We start from the raw sequence: 25093 nt of genomic DNA, 5'->3' as shown, positions 1-25093 counted from the left end.
AGGCTGCTGCAATAAGGTCTCCCTGGAGCCTTCTCCTCTCCAGGCTGAACAATCCCAACTGTTTCAACAGTTTAAGCCCATATGTCATAAAGGCATCTTCAGCTACTCCTCTCATAAGTCATATTAAGAAAAGTCTAACACTGCTTCCACAGAAAACTATTAACATAGCTAAAATGCCATAACTTATGTGTAGGTAAGGCCTAAGCCAACTATTCTGCATGATACACAACTCCATTAAAATAAGCAAACCCCAGGAAATTTCCCACTTGATGGGTCTGCTGGCTAATGGACTACTTTTCTTCAGAGACAGAAAAGAAACTGATGGTATGCATTACCAGTTTAAATTAAACCAGTTTAAATTCTTCAGCAAATCAGTAGTTCTCTGGAGGCATGCAAGTAGTGAAGTCAACATAACTGGATATTTAGCCAAAAAGCTTTACAATGTACAGAGGAAGATCAAAGTAATTTTCAGTGCATCACTCTCAGCTGCAGGTAAAGGAGACAGCAAAGCAAATTCAGTAATAGATTTTTTGTAAATGCGCTGCATAAATTGCTTGACTTCACAGCACAAATTCCTCTGACACTTAATTCAGTCTTAAAATCCTATCAGGCTGAAAATACAGCACATATAAATAATAACAGCCATACAGAACTCCTTCAAGAAAAAGGATTCAAAAATTGGCATAAATTTTAAATCTCCTGCCATCTCAAGTACAATCAACATAAAAAAAAAATAATTACAGTAAAACTGACCAACTACAGTATTTGCAAAACAAAACCCAACAAATAAAAACCAGCTCTGCATACGCTCTCGTCTTAATATCCTGATTTGGTAAGATATTTATGCACATAACTTTAAACCCTTAAGTAGTTCCACTGACTTAACAGGGATTACTCATCTGCTTAAAGCTAGGCAGTTGCTTAAATACCTTGTGAAATGTGAATCTAAATTCAGATCTGATAAATTCAAAGTAGCAGCAAAGTTACACCTTGTTACAGCTTTAAGGCCACGCTCTTTTCCTTTAGCAAGCAACTTTACTTACATACTGCCACTGGAGGCAACAATAGACTTATCTGCTGGAGTGACTCTGTGATTACAAAGTAGCACTGCTACCGGGAAGCAAAACCTGGTTTTGCTATCAAATATGGAACCAGAAAAAGAAGATACACATGATTAACAACAAGTCTTTTTAAACTCATACAGGTTCCATAGCTCTTGCATGTTTCCCTTTCCCAAGCACGTCCCCTTCTCCCAACGCTGGTTAGCTTTCACACGGCGATTCACTCTGTCCAAAGTCTGTCTTCTTGTAAGGCTATTACAAAAACACAATTTGACAACTCCGAAGTGTACATTAATAGCTAGACTGATAATCACCACCCTGATACCCCTTCCCTGTATTACTGAAAAGCTGTTCTACAGAACACCGCACCTCTTCAGAATCCAGTGACGCATGAAAGCTGGACTCTGCAGGAAAATGGAACTGAGACCTAAAATCGCATTTGGGGATCCTTTGGCACAGTACATTATATCCCTCTGTATGTGAATCTAAAGACAGGTGGATGCCATCCTGAAAAAAAGCTACAGAAAACAGAAAGGCATGGAGACCAGGAGAGAAACAAGAGATGCAGACCTGAAGCTTAATAAAAGGTACACAGGGGACTTGAGGAAAAAAAACCCACTTCTTGTACTTGATGTCAGGACACATTCTTCAGCACTCCTACTGAAGGGGTCAGAGGTGACTGCTTAGCTAGAGAAACTGCTGAAGAAGCTTAAGGTGATCTTCAGCATCCTCTGTACCTACTGCATTACTGATATCCAGAAGAGAGTAAAAGCACAACTAGATAATGAAGAAAAGGTTTCAAAGCCTGAACCAGGAGGTGTTCAAGCAGTGAAAAGTAACAAATAGTGTCTGTTTTACAATGTGAGTTATTTACCTGCTGAGACTTATGTTAGTATGATGAATAAAAAGAGCTTTAAACTAAAGGCAAAGGTTTAATTTTTAAATCCTGCTTAATACCAAGAAGGGCGGGTGGTGGTGGTGGTGGGGGAATCAGCTCAAGAGGGACGAAGCAGCCAAAAATAATAATGAGAAAGAAAAAAGCAAAATGCACACAGTGAGTGAGAGGAGTCAGGCAAATGACACGATTCAAGGAAAAGGACTACTGTAGCTATGAAATCAAATGAGATTGATCTGAAACAGTTCAGCTGATTGTAAGCTAGGGAAGAAGAGAATGCAGACTCCTCTCATTTGCTCTCAGAATTCTGCTGTCTTCAGATATGCAAAAACATTTGCAGCAGTACTTGCACAACTGAAATTAATCTGCCTTAAGTGCTGAAGTTGTAGTTGCAAAGGTAGGATCCTGGCATCAATCAGACACTATTTTACTAAATATATTTCTTAAGTACAATCAAATGGCTTTATAGCTTCTTGGCTGTCTGGCATACAAAAGAACATTTATCCCCAGTGGTCTTTACACTTGCTTAAAAGAAGCTTTTTTAATTAAGCACATGTAAACTGGAACTTACTGTGCTTGTACACATTTGTGTATATTATGAACACATCTGCAACATATATGACTACTACTCTTTCAAAGTAACTTAACACAGACTGAGAATAACAGGAGAGCTTACACTTCCATGACTATGTAACACAACCATAAGCCCACCATTTCATATCACTTTTACGTTATACATAAAAAACTGAATGACTCTTTTCCGCAAGTGCTTGAAACACAAGTTTCAAATCCCCAGTAGAAATACCCATGTAAGATTTACATGAATACAGCTTCTATTTCATCTTCATATTAAAAAGCACAATTTTTTATCTCCTCTGGACATCCACAAATCTCTATCCAATCACTGTAAGATAATACGGTAAAAATCCTCAGTAGAAACTTAAGCTTCTGTAAAGCCACTTGTCTTCCATTTCCCCAAGTACTAAAAACATTCAAACCTCAGATTAAAACTACATGCAATGGTTACATCTTCCAAGTATCTTTAATTCTTCTAATGAATTCAGTTATATGCAAGTTCTTGCAACTTGCTTTGCAAATTGTAATAAACTGAATCTCAAACATACCACAACTAAAGAATCTTGGAAGTATATACTGTGAAAAATGATATGAAGATAACAAATACAATATTGCAAATCTGTATTTGCATATAAAATAGATCAGGATAACATTATACTAACTTACATGGTATTGCTACAGCAATAAACCTATTACTTTTTCAGCTACCAGCCCAGCAAGCTTGACATGGGAAATGAATATCAATCTGTATTTCTTCCTTCTTCATTTTCATTCCTAGAACCTAAAATAAAGTCTCCTTGTCAAATCTCAGCAGCAGCTATAAAACTTGTTGCTTTCAGTGGCTTTAAAAGGTATTTATAACTGACTGCGTTTTTGAAAGTAATGAGACCTTAACGTGCAATTCTATTTAGAGATGAATGTTTGTGAAGAGTTTTTAGTATTTATTTCGAAAATCCAACCTCTTTACTAAAGCTTCAAAATAATAAAACTGTAAAATAAGTCTTCACTAATTTAATCTGATCTGTCTTTGAAGAAATGTAGAGCTGGCTCAGCTTGTAAAAACTGAGCCATCTTGATTTGTCCATGTTAGTGTAGAATCACTCAAGAATTTCAGGGTGTTCATTTAGTTCTCTCCTACAGGTATTTAGTGTAATGCTAAATAATCAACAAAACATCTTAAACTTAAGAAAATATGATTTTTAACCTGAGTCTCACGGCAATTTATTCAAGTATAGTATTATTCTCTTGACTTTATTTTAGAAATAGATGTTGTTAAGACAACGCAAGTGTTTCACCATTATGAAGGTCTTCTAACATGACTTGCCAATGGAAAAGCAATCAAAGATTTAGAACAACCTAAAAGTTAATGCATTTAAATGATGAATATATAGAAGTGCAGGATTCCCAATCTGAGGTGATAAACTACCTGAAAAAGATGAGACTGCAATAGTAATAGCCTCATTAGGTCTTCAATTTGTTTGCCTTGCTTAGGCCAGTTTTTTTGTGGCACTCAACAGAGGTACAGGTGTACTATACTCTTCCTGCAGTTTGAATGTTTACTGTATGTGAGACCTATTTGTTAACGAAATGCCTATTACAAAACAACACTGCATTTCAGAGTGTGCTATCATTTGAATTTTTCTTAAAAAGGAAAGCCTTTTAAATTTACTATTACAACAAACACATGTAGCTTCTACGCAGAAATCAATATCAAACTTTTAATTGGTTTAAAGGAATAATTTCAAGTATTCTAATCTTTGCTTCCAGATCCTGAGGTACCATCAATGCCCACCTTGAGGGTCTCATTGTTTTGCAATGGCCCCTAGAGAGTCTTAAAGTCTAGTCGGTACCAGCTATGTGTTTCATGCAAAGACCCAGACAGTTAACAATCAAATTGTCCTCAGCTGAAGAACCTTATGCAACAAATCAACATTATGAAGAGTAATTTAGTATCTTTATTGCTCAAGGGTTGCAAACCACTGCTACTTGTTGAAATAAATAGTATTCGTAGCATTTTAGTCTGTCTTTAGAAATGTATATTCAGTTGTTTTTGCAATAAAACTTTATGAGCTTAAAAAATTAAGTGCACATTCAGCTTTCATACACTTCTGGCCCATAAAGAACTAATAATTTACATGTAACCTGGTTTGATGAGCGTGAACATTTTATAACAATATGAAAAATGTTTTTATGATATTGGTCCTGAACAACAAAACTCTGGATTTGCCAAAGTTGCCTTAGTTAGAGCCAGATTTTCAGACTATATCTTCTCAGCCACTGAGAGAATTACCAAGTGGACTAACAGATTTTTCTCTGTGCATCCACTTCCCAGGAAAACATAATTTTTTTGGTCTTTATCCCTTCTCAGGTAAGGATAAAGAGAATGCATCTCTTGGTGTCAGCAAAACAAAAATCCAAAACTGAAAGTGAGAGAAGGAAGAAGAAAAGAAAATAAAGAAAAAAACATATCTGAAAAGCCAACAAGGTGCAAAATGATGATGGACACTGTGCCAGGTTAAAAGGTATACTTCGAACATGGGGCATGGCAACTTCACTAGAATAGCCACTTTAAAAATTATGGCAACTTAATAGCAATAAGAACAGAACAAGCTGAGAAATAGGTACATTCCTGAAGATTAATCAACTAGAGCCACTGTGGAGGCAGTTGACACAATTTGACACTTTCCACTTTCCATTTAGCTTTGAATGCAGATATATTTATCCACTGGTTTTAGAAATAAAGCTGTATCTACATTATGCAACATGTAATCTCACACATATAATATGCAAAAGGAAGAATTATTTTCCCACAGAAATCACAGAATACTAAAAAAGTGAAAGATTTTAGTGTTTGAAAACCAAAGGAATCACTCTAATATAAAGAGATTGATATCCTCTATATAAAAATAAAACTAATACTACTTGTAAGAATCTGAATCTTCCCTAAACACCTGCAGTGCTATTCATACCTGCCCAGATAGACTTGTGCTACAAAATCCACTTCCAAAAATCTAAAGTTTCTAAAAGATTTTGTTTTTTTTTTTTCTTTAAATAGGAAACAGTTCAAAAGAAAAGAAATACAAAACTAATATTCTAGACAAAGAACAGGAAGAAAACTGTCACGTTCTCTGGTTTACATTTATAACAGGACCCTATCTAGAGATTAGAATAGTTTCAAATCTATTGTAGTTGAGGATATGATGTCATCATTTAAGAGACGTAGATAATTTAGTCCACAATATCTATTCATACCAACAAAAGCAAGCAAATGGGGGGATGCAGAATACTTCCATACCCCACTCTCCTGGATTATTCCTATTTTGCAAGGATTCATCATCCATGTAAAAGTATGTAAGTAGCCTTGCCCCCCCACCCCAGCCTCAAAGCCATCTGCTAGTTTAACTTTTGTAAAAGCACAAGAAATTCCAATTCCATTAGATGCACACATCGGACTGACTGTTTTTCTCTCCCTCTTGGCAATTTCCGAATTCTCTATGAAGCTTATTTCTAAAATATTGAACATGATACTTAACATACTCTGTTTATATACCATTACAACATTTGTCATTACTGATTAATGAAAAACCTAGGAATCTGCTAAAGAAAAGCTGAAGAGACTACTGGGTTTGCCAAAAAAATAGGAATAATCAACACAGAAAATATTCAGTCGATTTATTAGTCTTCTTACCTTGTTCTTTTATCTGACGAATTTGCTTCACAGTTTCTTTCAAGATTGCACATTTGTCAGGTTTAAAGTTAAAGTTGTCAATATCATTAAAATTTGCAAAAATCAGCTCTGCAAGTTCTTCTATGTATTTATTCTCTTGCTCACGATTGCGTTTCTCAGTGCTTCTTTTAGGGCTGAAAGAGGAGATTATAAAAACATTGTATTTAATGTCAGTTTGCTTGCCTTCTGGCCAGCTCAAAGATGATGCCAAATGGTTTAAGAGTAGTTTAACAAAATGAGAGAGAACTGCCTTCTCTCACAACAAAAATATAACTTACAAGTTTTTCAAGTAGAAAGGTTTCCTTTGGAACAAGGAAAGTAGATTAAAAACGATGTTACATATTTTTTCCCAGAAGTGTGTTTTTGTTTCAAAAGAGGTTTGGGATTTGAAATTCAAAACAGAAGATTAATTGGGGTGGGTGGGTTTTGAACATTTACAAGTATCCTTCCACATGGCATTGAGAATCCAAGGAGCATCATATAGCGCCAGTGTATGAGAAAATAAAACAGCTTAAAAAGTGAAACCTAACAATCCATACTCCCTGCCTCACTGTGAAATGAGGACAGTTGCAATAAAAAATGGTGAATAAGTGGCAAATCTAAAATTTATGTTGATAATGCAACTGCTACAAAACTGAAAAATATTTTTCAAGTCCCTGATTATGATGTACAAGAGGTGGCAAAAAATCGTAGATTGCCAGAATAAGTGACTGAGGACACCTTGCAACGATTAGCCAAAAAAGATTTTTACATAGCTCCTAAATATTCACCAAAATTCTGTATTTTGACACTATATTGGATTCAAAACAAATAAATAATAATATAAGAGAATAGCCCCCAACCCCCACCCCCCACCCCAAACCCACGACACAGAATTACTGCAGAGTAGTTTGGTACTGACTTCTCTTCACAAGAATGGTAAGTTTGTCATTTTCTACCTGCAAGAAATGTGCATGGTACATTTTTTTAAAGTCTTTCTCTTTCAGTGTCTTCAGACATAAATGGGCTAACCTGGGTCCAAGCTGATCAGGATCCTTGCGCTTTCTTGACTCTGCTCTGGATGGGTCAGAGGTATTTTCTCCTATCCCACTCATCTTGAACACATATCAGCAACTAAAAGGAAAAAAGTGCAAGAAAGGTTTATGGTGGAGAAGTCATGAGTTCTCTGCTCATGTTTCCAAGTTTCTTGTTCCATGCTCAACTCAGTTTTTACTTGGCAAATCTATTTGAAATAAAAGTTTGTTTGAAAGGTACCAATAAAATCACTGTGTTTATGACTCGACAAATGCCTTCAGAAGAAAATTCGTGGTGGACAAGCAAAGCGCTGCCATCTCTTTGATTGTTACCAGTTATGTAAGAACAGATAAGTATGTTTTGTGCCTGGGTTGCTGAATTTTCATGGCAATTTTGCAAGGCTGAATGAGGAAAGACAAAGGAAAAGCCATAGTGTCACACAATAAGAAAAACCTAACAAAACTGAAATACATGAAACCAAACATATCGCAGCTACATGAAAAGGCAGCACATGCAGCTTTAGTGAAAATACATGCTTGCTCAAGTACATGTATAATATTGTAGAAAGTGAACATCCGTCAACACCAGAGATCACGGAGGAACTGGTAAATATTTTCTACATATCATCTACCTCGTAAGGAAAATAACTTGTCAAGCTATCATGTGTTAAAACAACATAAGCTTATTATAATTTTTGCAATGAACAGCCCACGGAAATCCTGCCCCACTCCTGGCCGTCTGTTGTCCTACGCACCGTAGGACCACATGAAACTCACCTGTCCCAGTTTACATACTCCTTAATAAGTACCAATATTCTGGAGGCAGAAATCATTATTACAAAGGGCATAGGGAGGTGATGTAAATGACCAAAAAGTTCATACAAGCCACGGCAGCCCTAGTTCACCATCTGCCTAGTTGCTGTGCTGCCAGTTTTGTAAGGACGATGGCAGGGAGATGTTACCAGCCATTTCAGAGAGCTCCTGTATTGTTTGGGATTAGCAGAAAAACAAACACGAGTGCCATGAAGGAGGTGAGCATCTCCAGGAGGTGATTCATACCATGTTAGAATAAAAGCTGGAGCCTGTAATTGTATGATCACTTCACGCTGGCATAAAATGGAAATCAGGTATCAAAACAAGAGGGTTCACCACCTCCTTCAAGTCCTTCATTTCTGCCCCACCAGTTCCCTTCCCTCTGCTGGCCCGGTCAGCCATGCATTGAACTTAATGAGGGAACTGCTGTTCTCTTCTTTCTGACAATTTATAAAATTTAGCAGCCAGAGTATGTGTTGGCAATTGGATGTTCACACTTAGTTTTCCCAATGAACTGGCTGAATGAAGGCATTGGCAGAAACAGCCTGGAGACTAAGATCCAAGCAGTTCTGCAGGGATACTGAGAAGGCTACTTATTGAAACTTGAGGAAGCAACCAAGACTTGGAGCTGTCTCAGATTCAGAACTGAACGCCACCTAACATTTTTCTAAATCAAAAAAAGAATAAAATTTTAAAAAGGAATAAAAATTCCTTTCTTTGTACTGAAAATATAGGGTTTTAACCATTTTGAGGAGAAAGTGGAGTCATTTTCCTTTTTCTAAATACTGCTCAAGCTTCATGAAAAAAACTGGATCATGCCTGAAACATGTAACTCCCAGCTGCTCTTGGACACGTATGGTATCAGTTTCTACTTGAAAACCATCTGGATTATCTTTTTCTCTATTAAGTCTATACATGTATATACGTACTGCCAACATTTTAAGAACAATCCACTGCAAGAAGAGCAAGATGGCTCTTGTTCTGCAGCACAGCAGAGCTGAGCTCTCGAATCACAAACTCCATCCCTCTGTACTTGCTGGGGAACTCCCAGTGACCCTGCCAGGGCACTCACAGCATCATACAAACACCAACCTTACTGCAGGCTATATGAAACATCTACCGCAGCCTCCAGCATAGCCTGTGACACTGACTGTTCCTTAACAACTAAGGAGCTAAGCACTTTCTTGAAAATAGGCAATTTCACAAGTATCACAAGTGGGGGTCCAAGAAAGGACCAAGATACTATTAAGAAAACTGTGACAGTAAGAGGTTTTGAGGAGACAGCAGTTCCAACGTAGCTGTCAGTGGAGAGCTGGAACTGTCCTTGAGGCTCTGCTTCAATGACTAAATTTTTCACTGACCAGGATGACAGAAAAATCATCAACATGACGAAAGCTGTACATTCCCAAGATCATCTGATCTCTAAGCCAGACTCAGATGGTGACCCAAAATACAGAAGAAAAATCAGGCTGGGAAAGTCCTTTGTTTCTTATACTTCCCAAGTAATACCTGAGAAATGTGAATTGGTTAACAATTTTTCTTGAGAAAATAAAGCACAACAATTCACGAAAAGTTGTCAAATATTCAACTGTCATATTATCCCCCCACAGTAGTAAGAATTAAAGTCCAAGGTAAGCATTTAGGGGGGGAACACCCCCCTCCACTTCCCCTTCCTCCTCAAGAAAACAAATAGGAACAGTTATTGACAATTTTCCCACCTACTCTGTCAGGGTTACTGCAAAGGGAAGTTTATTTTTGCAGTTTCGCCAGTAGCTCCACCAATGCAAAGCTCAATTCTTCTTGCATTCACACTGATGCTGTTCTGTAGGAATTCCACTAGGTCTACATTATCAGCCTTCAGACAACACATTCAAACTAACCTTCCACCATAAACACTTACTCATCCTTCTGTATCTAAGTGAACAAAACTGGTATTATGAAACTAGCATCCTGTTTGCTCCTTATTAAACACAGTAAATGGCTCTAAACAAATTATTTATTTTATTTTGTTTGCACTTATAGGCCATTATGTCTTTTTCTCAGCAGCATTATCAGTTTGTTCTTGGAATGAGTTACCTGTTTCTTTTTAGTCATCATAAAGTTTTTCTGGAAATCTGCCACCTACTAAGATGTTTGCTTTCTGCTCTCCCCTATGTCTTCATTAAAAATCACCTTTTATACCTCAAAGATCTGTATAGGCTCTCCAGCTCCTGTGTTGTTGGTGCCTGTGCTCCAGAGAAGACTGCAAAATCCAGCGTTGGGTGCCTTGGAAAGTGGAGAGCTAGAGGGATGGTACTAAGGCAATCTAAAAATTCTCACAGGCCAAAATGAAAGTCACTCAGCAGCATCTAGTACACAGTGTTACAATCAAATGGATGTGCCTCCAGACCCTATCTCCCTAGAGATTTAGGGGCTGACTGGGATAGGTAAAGTTCTGCTATTCTACTCTCTTGGGACTCAGAAACTAAAATCCTTTCCCAAGTTAGAAGAAATGAGGAATCAACTTTTAGAAGCTTTGGATAGATAATCTGCTACCCTGCTCTTCCATAATGCTACGTACCAACTAAACCAGCCAGAAACCAGGTGATGGAGATTCAGCTCCCTCTTCGTAGAGGGGTTTCAAGCCTGTATTTTTCATCACACGGGACAGCCTTCTAGGTGGTAGGCTACCTGCTTGTCAAAACTGGATGTTTATGAAGCAAAGAGGGCAAGGTTAATTAACTGTTGCAGTGCAGTGGGTATTTTTAGGTGCGTAGCCCTTACCACTAAACTCATGGGTAAGTAGTTCAAACACTGTCTTAAGACACAAGGGACTGAGGTTTGAATCCCTCAGGCTGAGGAGGGTAGCAAACCTGTATCTCCCGTTCCTCAGCAATGGCTCTAACAAGTCAAGCAGAGTCAAAGAGGTGAGCACCCTCCTAGTTTCTCCATGTCTTTTTAAAAGAAAGCAGCTATTTCATTTTTTTCCCATGAGCTAATTCACATTCAAGATCTATGCATACTACTAGATGAAGATATCTGGAGGGTTTAGGTACCTCTACAAATTTAATGCAGCATAGCAAGGAACTAAACCCACATTTTTCAGAAGAAAGTACTTCTGGGCACATGTAGTACTAAAGAGCAGGTACCTAGGAAACTTTCAAGTGAGAAGGGGAAAACCTCATGAACTTAGATCGAATTGATAGATGAATCAGACATACAAACAAACACCTGTGAGTCAGGAACAGCTAAACTGCATATAGTGTTTTCTAGGTTCTGCCCTAACTCCCTTCATACACGTTGATTTATCCATCTCAAAATCTCTTGGTTATTCATTGTTACTAACTGTTCTATAATGCACAAAAATTCATAACATTAAGTAAATTAATATTTTTAACAAGATAATTTAGGAACTTTTAAAGCTGTTCTAAATATTCTTAGTCTCCTGAACCACACAGCTTCTCAAACCATAAAATTAAACTCACAAACTTGAAGTCTGAATTTTTTCCAGGAAACATGACAATTCAGAACCAAAGCCACTGTGAGCAGAATGCCAAGTCAGAGGCTCAAAATTTTACTCCAGTAAATCTCCCCTATAGGGAAATACCTTAAATTAGAAAGCAGCATTCATCCTGCTCCTCTGATCTTTTTATACATCTCTGCAGGAACTTCCAGAAAGAAGAACGATAAAGAAATTGAACAGTTTGGTTCATTTAGTGCTTTAGAAGATATGAAAATGTAGTATCAGCTCTACCATATGTCTTCTGAAACGAAAATCTAGAAAAAGTGGGCAAGGCTTATTTAGAGCAATACAGACTAGGAAAAGGATTAAACAAATTCAGAATTAGTAAAAACAAACCCAGCAGTAATCACTGCATTGAGGACAGAGAGACAGAGGCATTTGTTAATGAAAAAATAGCATCATGATATGTCAGATGCTGAACTAAACCAATTTTTATTTGAAAGAAAATGTCTTACAAAGCTGAATTTGCATGGGTGTCTTTCAGAACGAACTGTCATGCAAGACCAGGCACTCCCTTTTTTATTGTCTAAGTTGTCTGGGAGCTGCACTGCCTTCCAAAATACAAACATGATGCCCCACTGTGGGATTAGTATTTTGCCTTCATTGGTGGTAGCGGATTTTTTTTCTCAGTACGTATTAAGTTTTTTTTCCATTTGTCCTACAAAAACCCCTACAACAATAACTAAGTGCTGAACTTCTAATACAGACCCAGATGCCTCTCAAGCTTCAACTCTACTGGGCATCAATGAGAAGCAACGAAAAGATAAATACATGCACCACAGCATTTTCATACAAGGAAGGAGATAATTAGAGAAGCAGAATTAGTATTACTAGAAGTACCTAAAGAACTAATTTTAGGCTCCAACAGATGACCTGCACCAACAGGACATCTCAGGTAAGTAAATATTTTCTTTGTATTTAGACTTAAGTCTATTCTCCTGCTCTCTCAGTTTTGTTAATACAGGCCTAAGCATCCAAAATACTTGTAGACAAAAATCACTGTCTAATTTTTCCAACTGCTAAATGCAAATCAGACACTGAAAGATTAAATGCATAAACTCTTGGACAGTATATATTAGTAATTACAGTCATTGAGATCTAACCAGTTTCTATCACATGTTGGGAGACTAAAACGACAGAGCCTAAAAGAGGCTTAAATTAATTTTTTTTGTTATCAGTAATAAAACAATAGTTTCTGCTCTCATCGTGACAGCACATCCTCCTTCACATTCTGCACCAGCAACAGCTCTGAATTAGAGTACAGACAGATTTAACCTAATTATAAAGCAATAGTAAACATATTTTTACAAGACATTCATCTTTCAAAGGGAAAAAAATAAAACAATGTAAACCCCAAAATAAAACACATGGGAGAAAAAAGAAAAAAAGAGGCCCTGTGAAGAAGGAGACAGGAAAATATCTAGCACAAATCAGCTGTGTGAATTTGTAACATCTCCTCCACTCCTCAAACGCCACGAAGGAGCACAGCATGCAAAGCAAACCTTCCAGCACTGATCCTCAGCATCAGTGATTCCAGTTAATCATCCAGAGTCAATGTAGAAGAAGATAATGTGCATTTTATCTCTTATCAGGGCAGGCCATCTTCCAAACAAGGCCTGTTAAACTGTCAGATTTATTATAAGCCTAACAAATGCAGTTAAAGAATAAATGAGGATTACACCTTCAAAGCTGCTATTTCAATCTGAAAAGTAGCAAACAAAAAGAAAAGTACCATATAGCAGACAATCAGGTAGCAGTACTATACAACCACCCTTCTAGCACACCAGTACATGCATTTAGTGTAGATACAACTGACAAATACAGAACTGATGTATTAAAGTAACTGTTTTACTGAGTATCAAACAGTAAAAATACTGTTTACTGACTAAAAACATTAGAAGTCAGTGAAAAGTTTGGCACAAATTTTCCCTAACGGTCCAACTAAAAAATATAAACAGCTCATATTCCTGTAGTTAATTATAAACTCAAACTTGCAACCATTGTAATTCACACTTTTTTCCTGTGAAGTTCTCATGACCAAAAGCTTTCGGTCTTGGTTTCATAATTACTGGTATACTCTGTGCAGTATTAATTCTGGTAGAAGTCACAGGAAAGTTGGAAGTCACATGCAGCTTCTGATTCTTCACATTTTTTTCCTGCTTATGAACTCTTTTTTTCATCAGTTCCATTTCTGAATTGGGACATATACAATATTGATACATACTGCAATCTTCAACCCTTTTGAAGAAGGCAGCAGCTGCTAGCCACTTTCCCAGGCCTCAAAAGGAAACGGCTGTCAGAGGCAGGATAAGATTCCAGATCAGAGACTGGAGCCACTGGAGACCACGGCCAAGCTTCCACTGGTGACCCACAGCAGTCCCGAAGGAAGGGCCGCTGTGACCCCCAGCACTCTTCACTGTAGCACCCGTCAGAATCCCAACCAGCTAATCAGGCCCGCCCTCCCCGGCACCGCACGGCGCTTGGAAAAGTGATTCTCGTGTCCACACTGTCTTTTGCACAGGTATTTCGACAAATCCAGAGAGACAAAGATAAGGGTTTGGAAATGATTTTTAAAAAAAGTGAAAGTCAAAGGAAATAAAAGGAGCACACACACACACAAAAAGACTGTATTGTTTGGTAAAATTAAATTAAAGCAAGAGATCCACCGCTAAAAAGTTTGACAGAAAAGGAAGTTAAAGATATATTAAACCATTCTCCTGCATCCTTGGTATACATAAAGCCACAGGTTCTACAATCAACTTACTATACCCATTCTTCATCACTGAACATGTGGATTTGGGATATATCCCAAATGAAACAATGTCAGTCTGCCAGAATCAGCAAAACATCCAATAACTTGGTTGGTGATGGTATCCTTATATTAAAAATGCAAATTAATTTATTCAAGGGTATGCTTTTTCCCTGAAACAGCACTACCACTTTCACTGTAGATGAAACTACCTAAAATCTTTGCCACCTTACAACAGTCACGCAGTGAAAACAGAGTTTTTGTGAGGAAGGTGGTGGTAGCAAGCTGAAAAATTATAGTCATCTTCAAAGGACTTGTATTAAAATCTGATGTGTACCTGTACCCTTTTCTATCTGAAAATAACACTCGTCACTTGAAATTTCATTTGAAAGGGAGCCTATTGCAGGTTAACATTAAAATAACATTTATGCTAATATGTACTAAATTCTACTTTAGTCTTGAACTCCACAAACTAGAACTAAGAAAAGGAACATAATTTACTAGCAAATGCCACTGAGCCTGTGTATAGAAGAGAAAACTGGCTCCAACACCTACTACTCACATTTTTGCTCAGTCTACAAAAAGCCATAACAGACTATAAACAAATGTTTAAGCCAAAGGCTCCTTCCTCAACAATATCTTTTCCCTTACTCCTGTGTAATGGCTTTAGAGTGGTGTATTAGACAGTAAGAAGATGACATATTCCATTTGCAGCGTGAAAGCCAATAATGCTCATGAATTTTTTACCTGAAAGACAATTCAAGATGCCACTGGGAAGACTGTCTAATAAACACATTAGGCTGCAAATGGGCAGCAGCAGCTCTTTAACACATGCTATAACAATCATTGATGGCTAACCTTAATGTTCAGTGTTACAGACTGGTATTTAATAGGACTTTCTTTAAAATCCACCTAAGCCTTGGAGAAGAAAGAAGTTTTCCTCAGCTGCTCAAACCCACAGGTTTGAGAAACCACTGTTCTGCCTGAGACTTTGCAAAAACCCGTCCAGGCTGACCTCAGCACTGTAAGATGGCTCCCACCTTCTGTATTCCCATAGGCTAAGGCTCTTAACTGAGCCACTCACTCAGCTGCTTACGGATTAGGCTACGTCAGCCACCTCTAATATGCCCAGGAATAGCAAGACTAGGCTTTAATAAGACAACAAAGAAAAAAGATCAGAGGAAGAAAATACCATTTTTCTTTTACAGAACATGTAACAGGTTTGCTCAATTTCTACTTTTAAAGAGGAGAAGACTTGTTTCCACCAAAACACTGTCAAATAGGAGGCAGGTGGTACTACTGCAAAAAATTTTTCAGGACTCTGTATCACAATTTCTGGTCTGGGATTCCACCTCTCTCTAGTTATGAAGAATTGTTTCTGATTCTCAGTACTCAAGGACAAAAGAAATGCAGATAAATACCACTAAAGCTCCCCTTAAAACACCAGATTAAAAACCAAAATACAATGCCAGAACATTATTTGTAATAAACTAGTCACACTTGCATCCTTTTGTTTATGGCAGGTAGCTAAGTTTGAAATAAAAAAAAAAAAAAGACAAAGAAAAGTAATTCTAAAACTTTTAAACCTTCTAGGTTACACTTGATAAGTATCAAAACATGGCTGCAAAAAAAATTAAGCCTGCAAGCATTTTCACTGGAAAACAAGGAATCCAAATTCCCACAGAAGATGTTTATTTCATCTAGAACTTTTCTTATAATTCACAATTAATAACATTACTTATGAGACTAGTTTAGAAGTCTACTATTACAAATCTATGGTGATTTAAAGTAAAACTTTGTGAACAGCATAGCAGACAAACGAAGCAAATTAACAACACTGAAAAGGATAATATTACAGGAAACTTTGTATTTAAATAGCTTTCATTTCCAGTTGATGGTACTTCTGGAACAGCGAGTTAAGCATATTTTAACTCCCACTGAATCCTCTCTGCCAATCTCAGTTTCAAAACTATTATTTGTCCACTTAAATTCCCACGCCAACTTTCCCCCCTAAGAAACCACCAAAAAGCAAGGGGAAAACCAGACCAGAGAGAGGGGAAGAGTGAAAACAATTGCTCTCACAAGTGTAAGGCACCTGGAAAAACTAAAATCAGGAACATTTTCTAATCTTATATATATAGGTGATAGAAATGTATACATTACTTACAATACCAGTAAGCTTACACATGTCAGTGTGATTTTCAAGATGCTATCTTAGCAGTGAGAAAAATACGACTTATCACAATAGACAAAGGCATTTACGCATCTCTGTGTCACGAACATGCTTACATTAGGATTTAACTCCAGTTAAATGCCTGTCAAATACCAGTCTGTTTACTTTAGATAAAACATATCCCATTAATAAAAAACTCAGGCAACTGGGTTCCATAAGGGTAAAAAGTAAAAAGTAAAAAGCAGAGGATGAGACAGAGAGAACAGCACCATGTTTCTGTAGCAAATGTATAAAGTAAGGAATACATAGAAGTTCCATGGAACTTACACACAGAGATATCAAACCTGTCATAGTTGAATCTGAGTTCCATCATTTATCAGTCTCAGTTTCAGTGACTTTATGCGGCTAGAGGGGTGCTGGTCCTCGTGGTCATTAGGATTAATTTAGCATCTCTACACACTCAGGTGCAATGTGATGTGCAACCCAAATCTGCACTGGAGCCTCAGCAACAGATGCTTATGTTGCATACCACCTTTCACAGCTCTAACCTGGTCATCAAAATAATGTTACTGCAGTCCTGGAATAGATACTGTTACTTAAAACACATGATCTTACTGAATTTTTTGCTGCAGTTCAGCTCTACGTGTCTTCTCTGGTACTTAATCAAAACCGAACTCACGTTTCTGATTTTCACATAGCTGCAGCACTAAGGAGGTTTATTTTTCTCTTCTACCCAACCACCTATTACTAGGAAGCATGTTGAAACTTCAGGCTGCTCTTTCAAATGCCAAGCACTGAATTAAAACTCTGATTTGCAGGAAGTGTACCTAAACATTATGTAAAGCATTTCTACACATCTTGACATTGTTATCACGGCAAATGAATAACCTACTCCACACATACTTACAAGATATATTTCCTTCTAAAACACTGAGATGCTCACATAAGCACGCATTTAGTTTAACAGTGTATAACAATAAAGTTTCAATTTAAGACTCTAGAATTCAAGCTTTTTTGTTCCAGAAGGCTGCAAGTTAACAGCAGACCAAAGTGAAACGTATCTATATTCAAGTTAAATAAATGTTAGTACTCAGCTCCACAAATGGCCACAGGCATTGTAATGTTAACAGCTGGACATGAGGTGAATTTGATTTCAAGCTGACATCCTCTGTCAGTCAGGAACGTGGCTGGTGACCACACAAGGTTCAGAACCCTGCACCACTTCTTGGAAAAGTCATCCTCTACAGTATGGTGCCTGGCTTATCCACCCTCTGTGCCTCTCAAGTGCATTTAGCACATCTGCCCTGGAAAACTCAGCATCATCCTCAGCCTAAGGTGGCTTGCCTCAGCCGTGGTCCCAGAGGGTGCCTTGATGACAAGGATGTGGTCCTGAACATTATGGGGGAGATCTGATGGGGTTTGGCCCCTATTCCTATCCTGCATTTGTGTGAGCAGGTAGTTCCCCTCAGAACGTGCTTCCTGCTGATACTGGTACCCATACCAGTATCATCCATTTACAGTGAAGCAGCAGTGTAGGAGTTGGGAAGTAGAAAACATTTAATTATTCTTTTCTTATTAAAGTTTGAAGAACCACCAATTTAGTACATGCTTTTTGAGAGAATACAGCTATATACATAAAAGATTATACCTGTATCATCTCCCGACATGCAGAATTAGTTTTGTACTTAATACAGATGTATGTTAGATGTATGTAAAACTCTTGGCAAAGCCATCGAGAGTACTAACTACACACACTGTTACTAAGCCCGTAAATCAAAGCTAATACAATAAATTACATCAGAGCCACACATAAGCGTCTTGCAAACACTTTCAAAGTACAATTAACTTGATAAAAATTAAGCGCCCACAGTAGCCTGTACACCCTAATCAAATACATACCTAATACATCTGTGAGTTTAAAAACTGATCTGTGAACCCACTTCAAATTTCATGTTGGTCTTCATTCTATTTGCTTTAGTAAAATGCTGCAACCAACAATAACAAAAGAAGATGCAGATTTAATTATCATTTTACAGCATTTAAAAGGAAAACACAACTCATAAAAATCTTGTTGCTCTAGCTGGTCAGCTGCCAAGGAACAAAACCTTGTGGAAACAAGCTTTGTCCTCACAAGTGTGTGTGTATATATATACACATATACAAACATATATAAATCTATGAATACAGACTACGACCAAATAAAACATACATAGGAATGGCTGTATGAGTCAAATGAAAGAGACGTTTAGTCAGTGACTAGTCTGTCATGGAAGCTAAGAGCAGATGCCTTAGAAAAAAGTGCAACGCAGCTGCGGAGTGTTCCTTCCCCCTGATACCTCCTCTCTCTGTCCCTGACAATCAGTGGTTCAAACTTAGCTGTGGTGTTGCTGTCCCTCCTCCTCCCTCCGAGCCTATCTTCAGTTGTACCTAATTCCTTCTTAAATCCATATATACCTTTGGCCTCCACAACACTTACAGGCAACACCCTATAAGCTTTACCACAGCTCCCTTAACAGCAGGAGTGACATTCTGTAAAAAATTGATGAGTTTTAAGGGGATGTTATGACTCAACTGAAATAAATCAGAATTTTATCACTGACTTCACTGAAGCTTAGATTTTCCTTCTAGCCTACTAGGGGAAGATGTCAAATTGTTATTTCTCTCTTTTGTAGGACATAAATCACTCCATGGGCCTGATGCAACATGTTTGTATCCTGCAGCCCAAGGAAAAAAGGTTACTGTACTATCAAAGCTGAACGTTCATTATCAACCACTTCACCCTCTTTATAAAAATAAGCTGAAATTAATTTGTGTTAATAATGAAACCATTTCTGGTAAAGAACAACCACAAGTCCTAAGAAAGAATTAGCATATATTCCAAGTATGTTTAATTTTGGAATATAATGAAATACAATTACTAAAGAGGGGAAGAAACACCTACTACATTCATAGGAGTTGACCAGAAGCCTGCAATACACTGTCCCAAAATAAAAAATACAGACATTTAAAACCAGTTGGATTGAACACCTGGAAAAACTTGAGGAAAAGTAACAAAGATAATTTTATTGCCAGGCAGTTCTAGGGGAAGTTTCTTCAGGAGAATTTTGTGTTAGATAGTTGCTCAATCACAGCCTGTGCTATCGGGAATGGAAAATTTGAGCACTACAGTATCCTGATGAAGTCTGTTTGGGGACATCGTCCCCAGACAAAATGAAATGGGAACAGCAAAGAGGAGATTTGGGCACAACACACACTGCAAATTAAGTACCTTTCTCATAAACCTTTGGTTTGATTCTTCATTTAGGATCTTCATCAAATTCCCGTGATCTTCCTTACACTCTGTATCCTCACCTCCCAGCCAGCCCTTCCCAGTCCCTCGCTGTACAGCTCCAGCTATCAGAGAAACTACCAGCAGGGTCAGCCACAGAATCCTGGGTACCGAGAGCAGCCCACTTCTGAAGGACATAGGCTTTCAAATCTTACCCTTTGACCTCAGAGGCTAAAGCTTTACCTGCTAATGATAATTTTTAGTCCAATTCAGGCATCCTTCTAGGCCTGAACATAAGTGAGTAAAAGCTAAGGAGGAATGTAGGCAGTAAAATGATTCCATCAGGATTTCCTCGCAGGTACAGTGATTATCAACTTACAGTCTTCTCATTTACTCAGCTCAGACAGCTTGGCTCACAGACCCCAGTCCTCAGTCCTTAACTCAGCTTTCTTACCACTCTTACGGGTCTATTCTATAGTGGTGCACTAACAAATTTATTCAATTTATTAATTAAGTAGACTCTGAGAATCAAGGTTGTTCTCACACATTTCCTCATTTTTTTGCCTGTCACTAGTCTAAGCAAATAAATAAAATGGTACTGCAAAATCTAACCAGCCAGTTGACTTCGTAATGACATGTTATTAAATATCATGCTGAGAACTCTGGAGTGAAATGAAATATTTCAGAGTACTCCTCTAGCTCAGACTTTCCAAGAAGAGTTTTTTCCTTACAACATGGTATATTTTGCAATGCAGTCATGTCTTCCTTGCACAGAAAATTTACCTTATAGAGATGATTACAAAAAAACCCCAACAAACCAACAACCCCCCCCCAAAAAACAAACAAACCAAACACCTAAAGAAAAAAACTAAAGAAAAAAGAAAGCAACACCTTTTCAACATTACCAGTAATCTTGTTGACTACAGTAGCACACAAAATTTTAAAGAGCAGGCAAACAAAATTACTCTAGTCAAAGATTATCACTTCAAGTTTTATATATGCTACATAACATACTTTTGTAAGAAACTGCTTATGGGTCATGGTTTAACGCTATCCCAGCTGAAACCAGGACATTATGAAAAGAAAACACCCCAGCCTGAGTTTTGTGAGAACACAGAGCCACCTGAAGAACACAGTCTACACAAAAAGTTGATTTTGTTTGAATTTTCCCCTTAACACATCCTAAAAGGCATTAGGCAAATCAAAATAACTGTACCAGCAGCAAAAATCTATTTTTCTACCAAACGTAGGTGCCAGCATTTCAGTAAGCACTACTTGGCCCCCACTATCTTGTTAGATCTTCTGTAATGAAATAAAGGAAGAAAACACAAGAAGCAGAGAGGAAGTTTCATTGTTCTTGTGGCTTCAACATTTGGTGTGGCGAACATGACAGGCTCTCAAGCCTCTACTGAACGGCACCGCCTGCCCCAGGCCTCTCTATCAAAATGTAGGTATATTGCAATTAAAATAATCAAACCAAGACAAAAGAGAACAAGCAAATAAATAGCACTAACTTGTTTATGTTTCTGGCTCTGCCCTCACAGTATGAAATAAAGTCTCTTCAAACACATACTACATTAATTTGAAAAACAATAATATTTTCCTTCCCCCCTCCTATCTCAAAGTAGCATGAGTTTTTCAAAGTCCTACATAAAATAAACTAAGGCATTTCCTGTATGTATTTAGTTAATTATTAAATGGATTCTAAGCATGATAGTCACCACCACTATTTCAATATGAAACTGGGAAAACACACTTTTAGCGAACTGCCAGTGCACTGCAGTAATGACTGGGTATATACATCTTTGCAATCCTGCCCTTAACTTCAGAGACAAAATTCTAGAGAAGCGATGATCAGCACTCCTATGCAAATCCAAACACTTCATTTTATCTTCTTCTTGTTGTTGTTGTCTGGGATTAGTATTATTGCTGTGAGATAAAGAGCAATGCTGGGCTTAATGCTGTGTATGACACGAAAATAAAGCCAACAAGCCTGACATAACTTCCCGAGCAGGTGAGATGGCATACCATCTTCACCTACTGCAAGTAACTATCTATAACCTTTTTCAGGTGTTATTATTATTTAATCTCCAATATTAAATGTTGCCTTCCCAAGGTTAAAAGAAAGGTAAATACTGCCAAGATATTTAATGACATCAGCATGCATAACCATGAGATAAATACAAGGTCTGCAGATTAAATGAATGTCATTATGTTTACAGAATCACATACTTGTGAAGAAAACTGTTAAGATTAGAGAACAGAAAAAGTTATATAACAACTACAAATGTTTCAGTGTGTTTTGTCTGCTTGAGCTCTTGGTCAGAAAGAGAAAGCTTTATTACAAAAATGTCTCAGTCTGACTTACTCTGGACTTTTTCATGTGCATAGAAATTACCAAATATTGAATAGTAATTACTGCAATGAAAAAGACACTCTCAGGCTCCACCTCATCTTGACAGTGGGAAAATATAGATAGGTTTGTGTATTATTCTGGATGCCAGAAAACTTGCTTACAAAAATATTTCCTGTGCACTAAGATATATTTAGCCTCATAAACCCATAAAACGGTCACAGGCAGCCACAAGTACACCTGTAGACATTAAAAAAAAGAGGGGGGGGGGAACAACTACAGAAACTGGAGAATCAAATTTGTATTACTTCTTTGTATTCACTATTTAGAAACATTATCTTTACAGTCTCATGCTCAGAAAAAAATCAGCTCTTCCCCCCAACTCCCCCAAACCAATACTCCCCTTGCCCTCCCCAATCACACACATACCCCCCAGTAACAGCCAGACACCTACAATGCATACATGGGAGCACACATACGTGCAAACAGAGTCCTAACAATGAAGTCACAGCACTTCAGAAACACACCTTGTTGTCTTCCAGCCTTTGCAGTTGAAGGCAGATCTCACTAGTTTTCCTGCGTCTTCAGATCAAGATGTAGATACATTCCTCATCCATCACACTGGCTTTTTATTAAAAACAGGAGGGGGGGGGAGAAGGAAAAAATAATAATAAAAAAAGACACAAATACCAGTAAATTTACAGCCTTAAAAATATCAGCTCTCCATTCTCCCAAACCAGTGTTATGTCTTGATGTAAACCAAAGCACATGCTGAGTGAGGACGTGCGCACACAGCAGCTTATCATCTCTGTCATCTGCTTCTAATGACAGCTGACAAACTGGCCACGCTAATCCTTCCCTAACTGCTGATCAGAGAGATCCCCCTTTGACAATCCAGCATGGTGGAGTACTCGAAAATTCCTCCTGCTTCTGTTCTGTTGCTGCTCTAAAAAGCAGTTTCCTTTTCATTGAGATAATAGCCTTTTCTGCAGTCACGTGGTGCCCAGGCTACATTAGCAGAGCTTGATGATAATAGACAGAGTAACTCCCCTCCCTCCCTTCTGCTGATTTTAAGGGTACGACTCCAGGAGAAACCCAAACCCTGCACACTTGAAATCATTTTGCATCTTCCTCTATCAAAAAGCAAACTGCACTGTCGGCGGAAAAGAGGAATACATGTGCTCCCTCTACTTGCACCAAAACTAATTAATGAATACAATTTTAGGCACTGCCTTCGTTGAGGTACACACACTGGTCATAAACATGTCACATGAGACTAAACTAAATATTAAACATTCTTAATACTGAATATCTGGCATGCTAGCATTCTCTTTTTCCCCTAGAGTACTTTTAATTTTTTGCCTGTAATTTTAATTCTACTGCAATAAATATTCTTCTCTCAGCAACATCCTATGGTTGAACTCCTCCCAGCACCCAACTCTCGCGCAAATAACAAATGATTTGCACTACAACCTCCAGTCTGAGTGCTTTTTTTTTTTTTTTTTTTTACCCTGACAAACATCTGAACCATTTTTTAAATACAGTGCTCAGTGGGGAAACCTAGCTAAGCTTCAGCTTCAGTTCCCATCCCTCCTGAGTGCCAAGCCCTGGACAGGTTCGCACCTCACTGTTCAGAAGGTGTTTCTTGCTTGTAAAAGGCAAAGTATACATGCAAACACACTGCTCTGTCCTGCCTTCACTGAAGTACTTCACAGACTGAAAGCAGAACAAACCTTTCCTCTTCTACACTGGCACACCGTTTCCCTGTTACTGTGGCACACGGCATAAAGACATCCAGCTGATTCCCCCTGGACCTGTCCACCTCTGAGAGCACAGGTGGGCACGGACCAGCCTAGACTTTCACCTGATATCCAGTGCTGGCGTTTGCAAACTGTTTCACCACGCTGTGGATGAAGCATCTCACAGTGATTTTCACGCCCACAGAACAACTTTTGCAGCATTGTTTCTACTCTTTTCCAGTCTAATCAGGATACAGAATTATCTCCTTTTCTTCTTCTACTTCCATCTTTTCCCACTGCACTGGATCATTCTCCTTAAAGACAACACTGATCATAAACTTACAGTTTCTCCCAAAATTGAAGAGGTTAGTGTTAGAGACAGTGGCTGTACTTAGAGAAAAATAAAGTGGAAATTGTGAATAGTGGCTATCCTGTACACTCCATCTTTCCTGACACTGCCCTGTCACCCCTTCTGTTTACTCCTCTCCTTAGGGGCAGCCTTACTCAGGAAAGTGGCCCTTCCCAAGGCTCTGGGAGATCCCTGCTCCAAGGCTACGAACAAAGCTGAGGCACAACCTTACTGTGGCAGAGGACCTGGAAATGGAACGGGAATGAGGCCCCTCCTGCAGCAGCACGAATCCTCTTTTCTACTCTTTCCTTTTCCAGGCTTTAGAGAGAATCTGCAAGAAAGATCCTCAGTCCAGGAGGAAATAATCTGGTTCCATAAGAAGGCTATATAATACAGTATATTCAGCAGAAAAACACACAAACATACAGACTAAATGGAGTAATTTTTTTTGCCAGTTCTTTCTAAGTATGTCCTTCCATCTCAAAGCGCCACACTACACAGGGTAAGCAAAATGAACATTATTTGGAGCAACATATAACTTTAAGCCTTATAGACCAAGAACTGCTTTGTGATCTTAACTTTCTTTTATTAAAACAAATTGTCACTTGCATTTGCCATATTAATCCCTTAGCTGAAGGAAGGTGCATAATGCATAATGTTTAAACTGGAAAATGATACAAATGTGGGAAAAACTATGAAGATTACAAAAAATCTCTGGTATTCAAAAAAATGTATTAATAGACAAGCACCAGAAGGAAAACGAACTTTCACAAGAACACATACACAAAATACTTCACTTATGAAGTACAAATCTAAGGAAAACATAAAAAACAGGAGCATACCAGTCAGATACCATAGTGAGAACTGTACTGTTG

General features: G+C 38.0%; 1 protein-coding gene across 9 annotated transcripts in view; it reads right to left on the bottom strand.

The window, feature by feature from the left end:
* NCOA2 (nuclear receptor coactivator 2) overlaps positions 1-25093 on the bottom strand; it is a 198352-nt gene that overhangs the window by 69482 nt on the left and 103777 nt on the right. For 8 of the 9 annotated variants that reach the window (XM_080378652.1, XM_080378651.1, XM_080378658.1 and 5 more), the window contains 2 exons: positions 7271-7372; positions 6221-6393 (listed from right to left, as the gene is read on the bottom strand). In XM_080378652.1, coding sequence (XP_080234778.1) covers positions 6221-6393; positions 7271-7353 — 256 coding nt within the window. In that variant the 5' untranslated portion in view covers positions 7354-7372. Of the gene's footprint in view, positions 1-6220; positions 6394-7270; positions 7373-22657; positions 22756-25093 lie in introns of all 9 variants that reach the window. The other variant, XM_080378653.1, reaches the window with a different exon arrangement.

The sequence above is a fragment of the Falco punctatus genome (assembly GCF_963210335.1).
Source record: "Falco punctatus genome assembly, chromosome: 3".
Classification (NCBI taxonomy): domain Eukaryota; kingdom Metazoa; phylum Chordata; class Aves; order Falconiformes; family Falconidae; genus Falco; species Falco punctatus.
Note: the sequence above shows the minus strand (reverse complement) of the source record. Positions and strands in the feature narration are given on the sequence as shown.